Below are 16,677 nucleotides of genomic sequence, written 5' to 3' on the forward strand. Positions count from 1 at the left end.
TCAGTTAATGGAAAACAACTTGAATTAAAGAATGGATTTATTGACCATTGTCTTCGAGTTCGGCCAAGTCAAAAAGGAGATTAGTTTTTGCACAGTAAATAGCTTTGATAGATTCACTTGAAAACAATTAGAATATTACAACCAAAAACAGTTTTTAGTGTCTTTAGCCATTTTGTTTGTGCTGAAAACCACCAATGTGTTCACCACTATTTTGATTCGCACGAACTCTTTCCCTTTACAAGTAAATTTGTTTGCATTAATGCGCATGAGATTGTAATGAGTTGCAGAAGAAAAGAAGCTTGGATCGTAGATCAAAATGTTTCCAATGCATTCACTTTTATACTCCAGCTTCCATCGTTATTTTTTTCATTCACACAATCATCGGGAAAGATGATTTCATAGCAACCAATAAGCTTTCATCACTGAAACGAATTGCAAACATTAACAAAAACAATCACCGATTGATCGGTATGTTCACCCATACAGCAAGTAGTGTAGTGAATATCTACATTTGTCAAGCTCTTGTCGGTCATTTGACAAGAAACAATAAGTTGTTGGCATCTTGTCAAAGACTTTCCTTGCCTGAAAGTTCAGCACCATCTTGAGAGGGTCAAGTTACGGAAACAACTACCGCACATAAACGTACTGTACTCTGTACAGTATATCACGTATCGCACTTGGCATGGTCAGATGATGTTGCCTTTTTTTCATAAGTCTGAAAGGGAAGAAAGTGGCAAAAGTCAAGTCAGGGCACCCACACTTGAACACACTTTTAACATGGGTAGTCGTTTTTTGAGAACGATGCTTCTTCTTTTCTCAACTATGTTTGTATTTGATCAGAATTCCCACAAGAATAATTTTGTAAAATTATGAAATTTAAGTTGGCCAATCAAGCTGATTTTGGGCTCTACCCTGATGGAATGTTTGTGTTCATTTTTCATTGCTCTTGTTAGAACGTCAACAACCCGAAATAACCATGGAATGCAGTTTTTATGGACCTTTCGAGACGAGATGTATTGGTTGCTTTGGTTTGCCAAACTTTACGTCAAAATCTATATTTTCGCATAGAGCAATGGGAAGATGAATTTCTGTTCGATCGCCTTATGGCATCCCTGAAGTTTCCGGCCTGTTTTCAAGGTCAGTCCCATCATTTTGTGTGCCCAGATCCCTTTACATTAAATCTGATCGAAGGGCACCTGTCTGGGTGGCGATTTCGAATTTCAAAACTGGAATTGATTTCCCGCTGCAAGACATCATTTACCACGTGCCCAAAGTTTTCAAAGGCAAATAAATAATGATAAGGAGTCAAGAGGAACCATCGTTTCACATCATTTACCACGTGCCCAAAGTTTTCAAAGGCAAATAAATAATGATAAGGAGTCAAGAGGAACCATCGTTTCAGACAACCCAGTCTCCAATCTTGAGGTTTAAACCAACTAAAGCAAAACAGCCTGGATGGAACTAGTGCCCTGTATTGTAAGAGTAAGACCGCGAGTTCAGCGCCCCATGTGAACTAAAACAGTTTGATCATAATTTCCTACAGCCAAAACCTGACGAATAACCCAAAACCCGTAAACTATCTCTTCAAGGCATTCTATTTCGTTGAAATGTGATTGATATAGACCCAGGAGTAGTGCGAACAAATTCTTTTGGGACAGAATTGAATTTTCAAAATTTCACCGCATAAAGTGCCCAATTCAGGGTCGTACTATTGTGATATATGAAAGCACTTTGTGGAACTACTCTAGGAAGTCTTCCCAAAAGTTTGGAATCTAGATACTTCTTTTGATCGCCACATTCAAGTAGAATTTGGTCTGGCTTTCGGGAAGATAATGATTTTCTTCTGTAACTAATATAATACAAAGAAGGAGAACTTTTTCGTTCAAGCCAAACTGGATTATCCAGGAATTCATCTCCCTTTCACGTTGAATTGGTTCATGCTCTTTCTTTTTTTGCATTGGTTTATTGGCATTAGATGCAGTAGGAGGCAAATATGCACATATTTCAGGGTGTCAAGATTTGAACGTGATTTTTTTTTGCTTCAAGGCGGACCTAAGAAGGCATTGCTTTTACTATCCGGAAACATCCTCGACAACCTTTTTATGATGGCTCCTTTTTGCCTCCAGCTATCGCTGAAGCTTTGAGAAAATGAGGGAAAATCTCAATTGGGATACCTAATATAACACCAACAAGAATACATATACGTATGTCTCCAACATGAAACTTGTTCCACTTGGTTCCTTGAATTTAGAAAGCTCCCCCTTTCGGAGTCATCATGTTCTTGGCCAATTTCAGATTTCAGATTAAACCAGGTGTGTAATCTATTGTTGTTTTTAGAAGAACTTCTTATAATCAATGACATTTTGTCAAGGGTAAAGGCTATCTTCGGGCAATGTATAATGTTGGTATTTGAAACAAAGTGAATCAAGTGTACTCTTGATGGGTACGTATAAGTTCCACGTTACTTCCACTTATTTCCCATATGCAAGAATTTTACACATCCTATGAATTCGGTTTTGTTCCTTCAATTGACAGGGTTTCAGGGAATCAAACAAAGGCTGTGGCGCTTCATATGCAGGGTAACATGAATGCATGCAAATGAGACAGTTGTCAACATCGGGCTTGGTTTGAAGGAAACAAATTTGTTCCAACTTAACGAAACAGATCATTCACAATGAACCGAGGAGGTTGTCAAATTTCAGCCTCAAAGAAGTGTTTATTGTCTAGGCTGCGCGAGACATGAAAGCAGATGTACTGCATTTTCATTGCTGAGACATCCAACAGAGCTGACGCCTCGACCACTGTTCTTTTTTCCCTAATGTATAACATAGCAGAAGTACAATAAGTATGGTTATTTGCCTCTGGGTGGTGGAACCATGACTTGTTAGATGCCAGCACGAAACAAATGGTTTGCCGCATCTTCAAATTGAACGAGCTAGACCACGTGCTTGTGCTTTGCTTGGAATAAACGAACTTTGCAATGTTCACGACAGTCAAATTGGTGTTTAGAGTAATTCTAGATTGTCCACGACCTTGATTTATCATTTAAGAAGGGCAGAGGTGTCTGATGGCTTTCCAACCAGTGGCGTGGAAAATAAGTAACCAAGCCTTATTAAATCACTCAATTCATCAATTATGCAACTGAGAACTGCAATGGAAAGGTCTTAATGCAACAAATTTGTCTTCAAAGTTTGTTCTATTAACCGATTAATTTCGGACAACAACACGCCAAAGGACTTGTAGAAATGTGGACTGTGAACGAGCTTCTTGGTCATAGCAACTCTGGGCCACTTTCCGAACTAATACAATACAATAATAAACGTAGGTAGATCTCTGCAATTAAAGGTAGGTCATTCTTTTGTATGTTTCACTTGTAAAGTGATTCGTTTCCAAGTTCATGTTGTCAAAAGCTTATGTAGCTGAGCAGGAGCAGGCCGAAAATTAGAATTTTATGTCGTGTTTATCGCATAACTTTGATCATATCTCTTGAGTTTCTAAAGCATGGTTTTGGGCTCAAACTTGGCCAAGTTCATATATTCAGCAAGGTCGTATTAGGCGCTTGCTCATTGGGAATAACCTGAACGGTTTAGAGTTTCGTGAGGATCAATTGATTAATTCCCGTTTCTTTGCCAAGAGTTCCCAGGAAATAGAAGCATTCATCCCAATGAACGATGCCTCTCTCTGAAAAATCGTGGGTTTGATAAAGTCATTTAAGAAACGCATGTAACTCATGCCTTACAAACACTATCGCGAGTTCAGGAATGTGGGTCAATTATGCAAAGGTGACAATGAAGGCTTATTTAACCACCGTGAACTCACTGAAACCAGCCTTCATTATATACAAGGCAATATATCAAGGCAAAATAATCATCGCAATATCACTTTTCCATGCCTTCCTCCCCTTCTTGAAATGAAAGAGCTTGTATCATGATCTTGGATCTCTTAAAACTGTTGGGATCAACTTGGGCTCTCTATTGTACCACTATCACTTACCTTAAGAGTGAGTAGTTGAATGAAGCAGGCTTGGTGAGTTAACATTCAATTTGCTTCGAGTTGTCCACTGAGTCGAGTTGTCCGTTGGGTTGAGTTGTCGTGGAACCACATTTTTTGTACCTTTCATCAAGAAAAAATTTGCTGCCAACTGCTTTCTAAATCTTTTAATAAACTCGGATCAATGATGTAAGTCATAATTGGTAAGGTGAAGCTGAATGATAGAGCTAATGATAGATAAATTCATGACTGTGATAGCGTTGACTTCACATGACGTAAGCCAATTATTTAGAAAGAGGGGGATAAAGTGGCTCCTCTTCAATAAACAGCCACATAAGAGAAACAAAATCAACAAATCATTCGTTCTTGAGCATATCCCCTAACGGAAGAAGTAACTCTTGTTATCGACTTTGTTGTAAAACGATATAAAATTAGACCTGTTTAAAGTAAACCGATGGGTTCTCTTCAAAGAAGTTAATATTTGTCCTCTAGGATTATTTTATAATTCAGAAGCTCATTTTTTGCAGAAAAGTATCTTTACCAAAAAATTGTGTTTTTTCAAATGGTTACATTTTTTGAATATTATCTATCATTTTCTAAATTACAAAAAAACTTGAGGGAGTAGTTATTAAAGCAACGCTGCAGTAAAGTTTAATTAAAAGCTTTTTACTTGATATATCTTTTACATCCATCGTCCTTTAGCTTCAAATTCTTTTACTCTCTATTAAGCTTTTTCCATTAAGGTACTGATCATTTGTCTCCCCATGCCAAGAGCGGGAAACATGTTGCAGAAATAGGCGGCAACTTATCACTTTCACTCATTTAGCACATTTTTAGTACTTTCTTAGAAATCTACTTACCATGCGTAATAAATTTGATTTTTTAAGAAAATATGCATTTTCCTTTTTGTCATAAAACAGGTTTATTCGCATATATTACATACTTCGTGTTTTATTCATAATTTTAAGCACATTTTGAATTTTTGGGGTAAGCAAATTTAAAGGTAGTGTTGACTTAAATTGGTTCTGTGGACATGAAAAGCTGAAGAGCGAAATCTTAAGCATTACAAAAACAGATGGGTAGAGGTGAAGATGGAAGTCGTGGTTATTGCGCTAAAGTTGGTGTGGCAGATTGAGCAGATCCTTCATCAGTTTCTGCTGTTGATGGAATTTGGACAAAGGTATCTGACGCCAATACTTCAAAGGGTTTTGGCCCAAGGACAAAAAGGTTGATTTTGACCCAAAAAATTGTAATGTCCGTATCAAATGTCTAGAAAAGAAATGGGGTCACTCCCAGCATAGAGTGGCCGAAATAGTCTGCTACAAGTACCCTCTAAAAGTGAAGGCCAAGGTCAGAGAGTTGTTTGTGAAGTATGCTAGGCGTAATTTTGCATCTGCCTGCTTCTTGATCTTAGATTTAAAAAAAAAATTCTTTATTGCGAGTTTCAATCTCATTGGATTATTATATGACAGAGTTTTTCAATATATTTTGGTATGTCCCATTTTGGGTTTGAGGTCCGCCGTTTGAGGCGATATAATCCACTTTAGTAGGGGGTGGGGGGAGACTTGGGTTCGAACCCATAATCCCGAGCAAAGCTCGGGCGCGCGTTAACCAACTGCGCTACAACCATCTCCCCTTTTTTCTCATTATAGATTACATATTTTGGATCTACAAAACATGATGAAGTGCATATTTTGGGCTCAAAGGCATATTTAAGTGCATATTTTGACCAGTTTTGAAGTGTATTTGATGGCATAAAACGGAGTTTTTAATGCACATTTTGTCCGCCTCTAGTTATGATGGGTAATATTAAAACTTGTATACCTATCTTCAAGGGGTGCAGCATGGTGCCCTTAACATATGCAGTATTTTTGACACAGCTTTTATTGTGAAAAAAACCACAACGAAGGGATACCGTATGTATGTATGTTCCGTTTAAAATCAACTTTTTCCTTTGTGTAAAGTAAAAATTAGTTCGAGGTTCCCACTTTGATTCGATAATTGGGGACTTCTCGAGTGGAATCAAATACGTGCAATATGTTCTTGTTGTTCAATTTTAGAGGAAAGTCTGGGCGATATCAAATTTGAAGTCCAATTTTGATAAACAAGAGAAGGTTGTATTTCAAAGCAATCTCAATATACGTTTCCATATGGTAAGATTCCAGACAATGCCAATGCATGAAGTATGTGAAACTGTACGATGAAACTTGATTCCAAAGGCTTGTGTGGAAATGGTCAGTAATCATTATGATCAATAACACTTACGCTCATTGAATCACGTTTGATTACTAAGTTACCTAGAAAAAGATTTGAGATCCGATATGCTCACCAAGAAACTTTAGAATTTCGGATTATTTTTTTTCCAGATCCGGCTGCTAAAACTAAATATCAAGATATTGATTCAAAGTTGCATTTCGAACCATTGTAGCCGAGTGGTCTACGTAATACACAAGGTAGAGGCACGAGAGAGTTCTTCAAAGGGTGTAGGTTCGAATACCGCCTTCGGAAGGAAAACTTATACACACTCAAATCAAGTCCGTTTTCTAATGGGACATTGAAGCGGGAAGTCATGATAGCGTTCCCACGACATTTTCGGAGGTCCCTGGCCTAAGTTTCAACGCAAGGAAAGCAACGAAAAAAGTATTGCGATCACACAGAAAAGTTTGACTTTAAGTTTAAGTCAGAAAAAGTCAGATAAGCGAGTAATCATAGCAATTAAGGAAACAATTGATCAAATGTCAAGACCAGTTTTTCCAAACTTGAAAGTATTTTATCTGAAAAATGATGCCGTTGCGGCCTGTAAGTGTAATCTAAACCTGAAGAAAGCCCTAAAAGTACAAGTAGTCTCCCTAAAATAAGTGCCGACGTCATTAGGCAACTTTATGCTTAAATAACCCAATATGTGATTTTCAAAAGCATACATGATACCTAAGGACAAAAGATTCAAGGCGAAAATTTTTCAGGATACTGTAATTCCTACTCTAATCGCCTTTAAAAAAAATCCATCAAAGCTGTAAATACTGATAAAAACGAATGACTTTTTACCGCAAATGCCAACGAGAAGGGAAGCAAAAACAACTGAAATGATGGACAGATACAGGACAAGAATTTCCATTGGAAAATTGAACACCACAGACCTTCATTCAAAAAAACGTCAGCCTATGCAAGTGTAAGTCTCTAGATTGTAAATTCAAAATGAGTCAAAAAAATGTGCCTCCCTTTGCTCATCCTCATCGAACTAATGTTATTTGGCCAATCTAAACTCCGACCAGGACTCCATTTCATTAGATCACCAGATTTCATCTAGAAGAGAGAACTGTAGCCCGCTTTCAAATTTGATAGGTCCCTCATTCCCAATACCATCTACTGTACGCAGTAGGCCTAGATCTCACCGAGAGAGAGAGAGAGAGAGCAGAGGACGCAGAACTTTTTCGAGACGCAACAAGAGCGAGTCGGAGCCAAGAAAAAAGCGAGCTGAGTTGAGTTCACGGAAGGAAGAACACTCGAACGGTCTCATCTCGCTCGCTTCTCCATTGATGGAAAGGATGCCGTAGGGATTGAGGGAGAGGAGGAGGAGGAGGAGGCGGGATCATTGTAGGAACACTCTTGAGACGATGGCAACGACGAAGGCGGTTTGTCTTGTAGTGATTCAAAGAGATCGGTGACAAGGCTAACATTATGAGTCGTAAATCATAGGGATCCAGACAGTATCAGGTAGTTCTAAACAGTGAAGAAAGTGTTTATTGCTGGTGGGTTCTTCAGCCACAACAAATCTGGAACAAGTGTCTCGTAGTGTGGTAAGAAACCATTTTCTTTTCTTCATCAGTCAACTTTGAGAGTGACTTGGACAGAGCAAGGAATTTGATCTGTGGTAATTTACACTAATTGCAAATTGATAATCTGGTGCCTTTATTGTTGGGTTCTTGCTTGGCCAAGATCTTGGGGCTCTTCTGTTTCCGTGCTCAAATCATCGGTTGCTTTCAATGCTCTTGGCACATCTGATGATGTGATGACAGAGATTCCGATAAATGTAAATGCTTGTACTTTTTGGAACCATGGCAGTTGGTAGAGAAGCAATCAACCCTCGTTTTTCCAGTTTTACAAATATTCACCGGTAAAAGTATGAAAGTTGATTGGTCTTTGGGGCCTTTAACTTCCTAAAAGCTCAGTTTTTTGTGATGTATTCAACAATGTAGAAATTGAGCCGCATGGTTTTCTAAGTTAGAGAGGATGACGAATGCATTTTCCAAGTTCTCTGTAGATTCCCCTCCGCTATAGAAAAGAGTATGATCACAAAAGTTGGAAGCTCGAATAAAATTCAAGCAATGCTCATATACTTTTACTGTCCTCCAAACAACGTGACATTTGTGCGTTCAGCTTTGGTAGCTCTGTGTTTTAGCCGAATGATAATACTTTAATCAAGAGCTTACTCGACCTACCTGAGGAACAACACAGAGCCAATTATAGCTTTGTAATTCCAACAAAGTTTACCAGGAAAACCGATAACTCTGAAAGTACCTCCAACAAGGTGGCAAACAATACTAACTAACGCTTCAGACTGATATAATTTCAGCCATTTCCCCCTCTTTCTCGTCCAGAGTGGCATGAGCCGTTTATCAATAGTTATAGAAGGTGTTTCAGAGGAAAACAAAGAGGTACATCTAAAAGAGTTTTCACCGGGAACGCTTACAACCGTTCTTTTGAAAAATATCCTCCCGCTATATGTACCGAAGGATGAATGACGGATAAATATTTATTTTATTTCAAAAAACAAGAACACAGTGTGTGTATTTGTGGATTTCAAATCCTCTCCACTTGACCAGCTGACGATAGTCAGGATCTGGCGCTTTAATTCGGTGCTATGGTCCTGCCATCTTTGAGTCAAGGTATTAGTTACAAAAAGTTGCGGCTTGAATCCAAAGAGGAAACTAAGCAAGAGGTCCAGAGAGGAAAACCAACTTAAGAAAGGTAGGAGCATTTCCGCTCTCCACTTTTTAATCCAGATCAATTTACGGTGAGGACTCCCATGTGTAACTTAGTACATAAATCCAATACAAAATTCATTATTTTTTTCAAGGGTATGAATATTGAAGTAGGCCTAATGTTGAAACTAATAGTTTATCCATGCTAAATGACATTTCATCCCAAATTTCGTCAAATTTTGTGCCAACCTACATTAGGCAACGTAAGCAATATCATGTCTCTATATCACAATATTTGGCTGTTAACCCCTAAGACCAATGCCGGTACCTCAAGCCTCAAGCCAATAACATTCTCTTTGCCATCCATGATCCCTTGAAAGCAAGCTGTTAAGGTCTATATGGATCTAAAGCTTATTATCATTTGATTTCAAAACACTTTTACTGAAATATTGATATTCGAGACCAAAATGCAGACACACACACACATGTTTCAAACTTATATCGCTCATTGCTGGCACAGTATGTGCCTATTTTAGTAAGTGGGCAATCTCGAACTACCAGACAAATGAAAACTTGCATGTAAATTACTTTTTGGTCATGGCATTTTTCGACGTTTATAAATAGAATCATGACAAATGTCAAAGTTTATCTAAAAAATGAGTGTGAGCCTTGAAGCGTTTTTCAGAAATGCACATGCCGAGAATGCACGGTACCTAGTTTATTTGATTTCTGTAGATCTTGATTAGAGAGCATCGTAATCCGACGATTTTTGAAAGTACCAGTCCGTTTCAAAAATGGGCGTTAAATCATAGACAGCGTTATTTACAATCACATGTGTCAGTTGACTTGTCATTCGTTATATTGTCATACAACAGGGGCTATTGGGACATTGAAGCAGGAGAGGAAATTTGGAGAGCTCACTCGTACTTTTGAGGCTTGACAGTTCTTTGTCAAGGGATCAAATTAGATTTAGAATATATGTAGCATTTCAATTTAATTGACTGTCCTAGTTTTACTAATTAGCATATTTACAAAACACTTTTTAGCCAAAAAAGCTGCTTGTGGACTCAATTTTTCTACGTTAGAGTTTTCTATTTTTACAAAAGACTTTTTGAAAACTTAGGAAGGTTTTTTTGTCTAGTATTGCGCGTTGTATCTTGTTTTTTTAGTACCTCTATTGGTTTGAAAAGTACCCCAATGACCTCCCCAAACTTGTGCTCACATCATAAGATACAGCTGCTTAAAGCAGTCAATTGTGCTTTAGCATTATCCTCGATTCCTCGTTATTTCAGCCACTGAAGAAAAAATAACCCTGTGGAAAACAGAATCTAGAACATCAAAATAAAGTTGAAGACGACAGGTCACAACGGATCAGTCTCTCATTCAAATCAAATCTGAATAACTTTCATCTGCATGAGCTCCGATGACTGCTCATGACGGGCGATTTATTTGTGTGTAATGCGCGCTCCTAAATCTCGAACTTGTGAGCTCGCCAGACAAGCAAATGTGTGGGTTGGTCTCTAAGATTTGTACTCTTTGTCCCAGATCTGTTCCACATCGAAAGAGAGAAAGGGCCAACATGGAACATTTGAGACCGCTCACTAATTGTCCATAACAACAACTGGCCCAGAACAACGAACGTGACTTGATCTGGAGCTAGCTCAACAATGTGTGCTAATAAGTGAAAGGCTATTCGCCTTCAAGTATTTGCAAGATCCAGGCTGAAAGGGCAAAGAAACAACATGCCCATTCCAATGGTATGGAAATCCCAAGGGAGACCATTTACGGCATTGGGCCCCATTACCCTCAATGATTTATCGGCATTGTTATCATATGATCATCCCACTACGCTACTACGTAAATGGGAAAATGCTCATGTAGACAAGGCGGTTACAGACAACTTCGACGTGGAATGGCGGATTAATGAATTATAAATAGGCATATAGCATATCTCCTATGTAGGTAGAGTGAACAGTGGCGAATCAGCGGAACATTTGAGCGGAGTCACCATTTTTAGGCCAATATTGAGCAAGACAAGTGCAGTCTGGGGAAAAAGTGATAATGCCTGACATTGATATTCAAACACATTCAATTGGGGTTTTCTTCAGAACTTTTGTCAGAATGCTTTATTTGACTTGAGCAGGTGTGTTTTGTTGCAGACATATATTCCCTAATTGAGGGCACCTTAAACATCTTGAGCTCGTTTAAAAAGCAATGTGACATGATGTAAAAGATGGTAGGATCAAATAAAGGGAAGAAATTGAAAGCAGATTGCATATATACCTATGTTGAGGTTCGTGGCCATGACTTGGAAAGATATGCAGTGAAATTAGTTCTACGCCACAATATCTCCCTTCAGGTAATCCTGGTTATTGAAGATGACTCGAAAGAGGTTGCACAAACTAAACTGTCCCCGCAATATTTGGCATAGGCAAATATATGGGATGATAAAAAACAGACAGATCCACATGAAGTAAATGTACGTTTGGAATATATGTTTTACGCGTCATGGACAGGGGCGACCTTTTTGGAATGTTCTTGTCAAAATGCTTGCAAAACCCAGACATATTTTGATCCCACGATTTTTTTTGACTTGAAAATTGACTTGAATTCATAATTATTATCATAAACTGCAGAAAAACAGATTTTTTACCCTCTCCTGAAATGGCTGAAAAAAGTGTAATAAGTTGCACATCAATGCCAAGAGTTGCCAGTTAAGTTGCCGAATTTGCAGATACAGTAAAGTTTAACAATATTTATGGGAACTGCAATTTCCTCGTTACGTAATGAATATCCAAGTTATTATTTTGCAATAATAACATTTAAACAAGTGTTAAGGGTTTCGTTTTTTGGTGACGGCTATAGACATCTATATGAGAGAAATGAGTAGATCACTTGTAGCCAATATTCAAACTTATTGCACAAAAAAAGGGAAAATTGTTTAAACTTGTGCCAAATTTCTGTCTGACCAGGGTCTGAATACTCCGAATACTGGAATGGATATGCATATATGAGGACCAAAATCCACAGTGGATGTTCACTCGAATTCTATAAAAAAAGGCTTGATCTGCAACTTCTTAATTGCGTTTCCAGAAAGATAGCATGTTTTTGTTCATGTTCAATTTATATTAATTTCAATCTGCAGTACACTAAGGCTAAATCTGTGGCAGAAAATGTCGTGAATGTCATCACCTTTACGGGACAGTTTTGCCAAGAGCATCCCAAATATGAATTGTTCATATGATCGTTCACTTTGATTTAATTTTTAGCTACATGAACTTATTGTTTGTGCAAGCATGACAAATTCAATTGCATTGGTGGCCAAATCGAGTTTGCGTAAATTCACTCTAACAAATTGAACCAACTTTTTCTTGGCCCTTGGAGAGGCAATCACGTGGTGCCACTCCCAAGTGCTCTCAAATGTGCCCCAATGGCCGATTGGGACACGAGGGTTCAAGGTCAATTGCTTTTGGAGACACCTGAAACCTCCTTTGGTCTCATCGGCTCAAGAGATCCTGTCAAAAGTTTTTATCTGTATCATCCATTTCCACTTGAACTTCACTCCACAAGAAACTTCCGAACTTCCAGACAGGATCCCGTCGGCCAATTTCCTCATTTATCTTATCCTGCAAATCGTAAATCTGTACAGACATCGATCGCGTTTTCACTATCAACAATTCCCAGCCGTTTGTGCTGTTGCTGCCTTGGCTGCTACTTTTTAACGACCTCCATAGCTTTGGATTGACTCGGCCAGAGCAATGTCTCATCGATATTGGCCCTTCGTTCGATTTGGTAGCTTCGGATACACAGAAAATCAATCCTAATGGCCTCGATTCGTCCTCAGGAACAACACCTTGGCAATTCATTCTTGGTGTTCCATGACGATGGGACTGAACATTTGAGTTATGTCAGAGGGGCCATTAGATGGATTGGATGAACATCCTCGGGTGGTCGTACCAACGATTAACCACTTCAGACCACGAAACATCCCGAAATTTGCAATTAGGATATCGTCGCGCTTCCCGGATGTTTGCCTACCACTCGAACGGGATAAACCCAAGAGTACAAAACGTTCCTAAAGCGCTCTATACTTGGAAAGAACTTGACCGATTCAATCAAGCACGATATTTTGACAGAGATCCGAGAGTTGCTTACAACTTGCTTACAACTTGGTTTCATATCGGAATAAAGTTTTCTTCATGATAACAAATGACAATTGATGATTATGATTACTGCAACCGAAACTGCCCTTGACCAATTTTTTTTTACTCTAGGTGGGTTTCTTCACCAATTCCATAGTATGTATGACTTTTGTGACCATAAGGATTAAAAAGTCATCGCAAAATTTAAAAACAATTGAGCTGGATATTCCATGTTAAAAATAATGCTTCTTTTGGAATTACGGCAAAATTGATTGATATTTCGGTTTTGATTAAGCTTTGCAAGGCTTTTAAGTATCAAGGAAAAGGAGCGCCGGCTTCCTGAAATTTGCCACCTTCCTTAATTCATCCTAGTATTGGTTACACCTGAACTAAGAAGCACAATAGTTCACCATTTTTTTTTTTGGTTTGGCTTCCTCCATGTATCTACAGTGCTTTAATGAGCTGGAGGGAGACATACACTGGCCAAGCACAGTTTCATGGGTGGCTAACCACGTTCAGTTTGAAGAGCTCTCATCGACCAAGCTCAGGGTTGCCAAAACGAAGACAAATGGCCTCCCTACTGTTTTGACCTTTGTCCTTGGCTTTTAGCCAGCCAGTTCCAACCCATTGACTCGGCTTGGAGCAAAAGACACGCAAGACCTCAAAGACGACCTTTCTTCTCCGCCTAACTTCCAACAACCACCAAGTCCCTCCAACGAAAACGATTATTTGACATCCTACCGTGCTATGCTGCTCTCGTTTGTTTTGAATGTGGCAATTCCTCATAATTTTGAAGTTTTCTTTTGTATACAAATTAGTTTTCGAGCTTCAAACGAATATTTACATCATCAGCACCTTACATGACAAAGTTCTGTATTTTTTTTTGAAAGGTAGTCAAGTACAAATCACTCAACAATAAAACGCTCCTGTGTCATAAGCATCCACGGTGAGCATATTTCTAGGGCCATTTTCCACTTGGAAGTGTTTGCAACAACTCATGGAGGACGGAGCCACGAAAGTGGCCCGCGCTAATGGTTCTAATTAGGGTTCTGCCCATTTTAGAAACTCGGATCCCCAGACTTCTACTACGCTTTCATCGTTGTGAGTCAGTTATTAAGCGCCCTGTTTCTCCTAATCAGCTCATCAGAGTTGTAGAGACAACCAATGCCTTCGTTTTGAGACCTGTTATTTCGCTTCGCTCTCTTGGATGCAGCTTTTTTGTGTTCAATTCCTAGCCAGCCAGAAAAATCAGTTCTCAAAGTGCTCAGATGTTATAACTTCGTTGTGAAGTTGGTGGCTCTCAAAGTTGACAGATTGCACTTTTCAGAAACCATTACTCTCTCTGTTCCTCCTTTGTTGTGGGCATAAACTCGTCAGCTCAATCAACCAAGGAGTGAGGGGCCCACAAGCGCCTATTTGATCAGTCATTAATTAATACCTATCCTTCTCTTGTCAGGCCCAGTTCCTTTATCGTGGAAGTTAGCGACAACTCAATTTTTAATCTTGCATAACCACCAACGTCAGGGTCACCCAAGTCCATAATGGAGTAAGGGATCGGAAAAAGGTTAGGGGCAAATGGCTCGGTGAAGATGTTCCGTCAGTCCGACGAACAGACCATATTCCGATCGGAAATCCAGTCGTTTAGGCCCACAATGAGCCTTGTCAATCACACAATCGACCTGAACTCGTTGGATCTGGCCTCGAACGCCAGCTATCTGAGCGAGCTGAGCAACTGTGGTGGTCAGCTGACGCGAGAGTACGAAGCCACGTGGTCAGGGTTCACATATTGGTGTGAGGGCGTCTTGACCGTGGGCGTGGGTATGATTGGCATGGTGGGCAACATCCTGTCCATTGCTGTCTTGGTGACCAGGTAAGGATTCTATTATTTGCTTTGAATGAACCAATGCATACTCATTCGATGTATTCCAGTTGAACCCTTCGTTTCGTCACAGAAACAGAACGCAGGGACATGTAAAATTGGGATGATTGACTAGTAGAACAACCAGTACGGGTATTCTGTTTCCCATCAGTCGCGTGGAGTTTTCCTCAACAGAGCTTTTCATCCCCCTCCAAATGGCATGCGTACCAATTTTCAGCTCAAGTGAATCTTGGATCTGTCAATTGGGCTTGAAGAGGGGTAAAAAGAAGTTTTAGATTTTTCACAACTCCATGGAGCAAAACCTTTGAAAATGAGGCCATCTATCTGGAGGATGCGAAATATTTCATTAATTTGAAATTGTAGTCCTTTGTAGCAAACTCTATGCATATGTTCAGCTGAGTCACTGAGCGTGATGCTAATTGGTTATTAACTATTTGTCTGTGTTCCGTCTCCAACAGTCAAAAGGAGGGGAGAAATGTTTTTCATTGTCCCTATTTATCTTTTTTTTCTCAGTTGACTAGAGAGAGATTTTTAGATCTTACGAGAGTACAAAAGCATGACATGTCATGTGCCGTATAGCAAATGCCATGCTTGAACTTCAATTACAAATTATGTCTTCTTTTCATCACATAATAGGAACAATGCAAGTCTCATGGCAAGCACATTTTCTTTCAGAGATATGCGGAAGCATTCTTTCAACCAATTATTAGTGAGCTTGGCCATATTTGATATCACCTTCATCATGTGCGGAGTCCCTGTTCATGCGTTTCCCATCCTCAACATTTCCAAATTGACCCAATTGGTCCAATCATGGACCTATGGAGTGCTATATAAATATTTTTTGTACCCATTCACCACGATCTCCTACACGGGGAGTGTGTACATGACCACAGCCATCACCATCGAAAGGTTAGTGGGTCACCTTTCACTTGTTGTCCTTACAGAGCAATTTATCTCCTAACATCACAGGCTGAATTTGAACCTATGTCCTGCATCTCCCTCCCTTATGGAATTATGGGATTAGAGTTGTTTTGTGCATCTTTCTTACTCAAGATTCAAACTGAAGTATCTTATAATTTGTTTGTAACCTTACAACATCAAATCTAATAATGAACAACAGTACAGTTGGTAGATTAGGCTAGGCCTTGAATGTAGGGTTGAAAAGGATTTTTTCTCATAAAGCTGTTCAAGTTTGACTTTCATAATGCTACCGAACCATCGCTATTTAGGAAAGCACATTGTGCAATGAAGGAGCCCAAGAAAACAAAGGAGAACATTCTTTATTGTTCTAACTGGCCTTTTATTCTCGAGGGTTTGAAGTAGAGCTGTGCTTTTCGGATCGTTTTTGTTTGTTTTGTTTGTTACGTAGTCAGATGGCAGCTCTCTCGATCGGCCTGCCATCTGATTTGGGATGTCCCAATTGAGGGATATTCCCGCTTCTTTGTCACAATCAACATAAATTATTACCTCACCCTCAGGAATGACCGTAGGTTCGCCCATTTAAAGTGTTAAGGCAGCAACTCATGTTGTGATTTAACTACCGCAAAGAAGGTGGGACTTGGTAAGCCTGGGTTCGAACCCGGATTTGCAAATTGAAAAGCGGATGTTGTATCAATACGGTTCCCCAGCAAACCTCATCTTTCAGATCGTATGGAACGATAGTTTTCGGAATCGGATCCGAATTTTCAGGATAAACTAAAGCGTGGAAGTTTGCTTAGAAAATGGATTTTTCAGATCTCTCAGG

At 39.3% G+C, this 16,677-nt stretch overlaps 1 protein-coding gene across 4 annotated transcripts in view; it reads left to right on the forward strand.

Moving 5' to 3' along the window:
• The first annotated feature begins 7,590 nt into the window (after positions 1–7,590).
• Positions 7,591–16,677, forward strand: part of LOC131882847 (FMRFamide peptide receptor frpr-18-like) — a 27,149-nt gene continuing 18,062 nt past the window's right edge. For 2 of the 4 annotated variants that reach the window (XR_009373540.1, XM_059230152.1), the window contains exons 1-3: positions 7,591–7,787; positions 14,511–14,924; positions 15,609–15,842. Coding sequence is in view for 3 of the 4 variants with exons in the window: in XM_059230152.1 (XP_059086135.1) it covers positions 14,644–14,924; positions 15,609–15,842 (515 nt within the window). In the remaining variant the exon portion in view is untranslated. Of the gene's footprint in view, positions 7,788–14,217; positions 14,448–14,510; positions 14,925–15,608; positions 15,843–16,677 lie in introns of those variants that run through there. The other 2 variants (XM_059230153.1, XM_059230154.1) reach the window with 2 other exon arrangements.

This window comes from Tigriopus californicus, chromosome 6 (genome assembly GCF_007210705.1).
Source record: "Tigriopus californicus strain San Diego chromosome 6, Tcal_SD_v2.1, whole genome shotgun sequence".
Lineage (NCBI taxonomy): Eukaryota > Metazoa > Arthropoda > Copepoda > Harpacticoida > Harpacticidae > Tigriopus > Tigriopus californicus.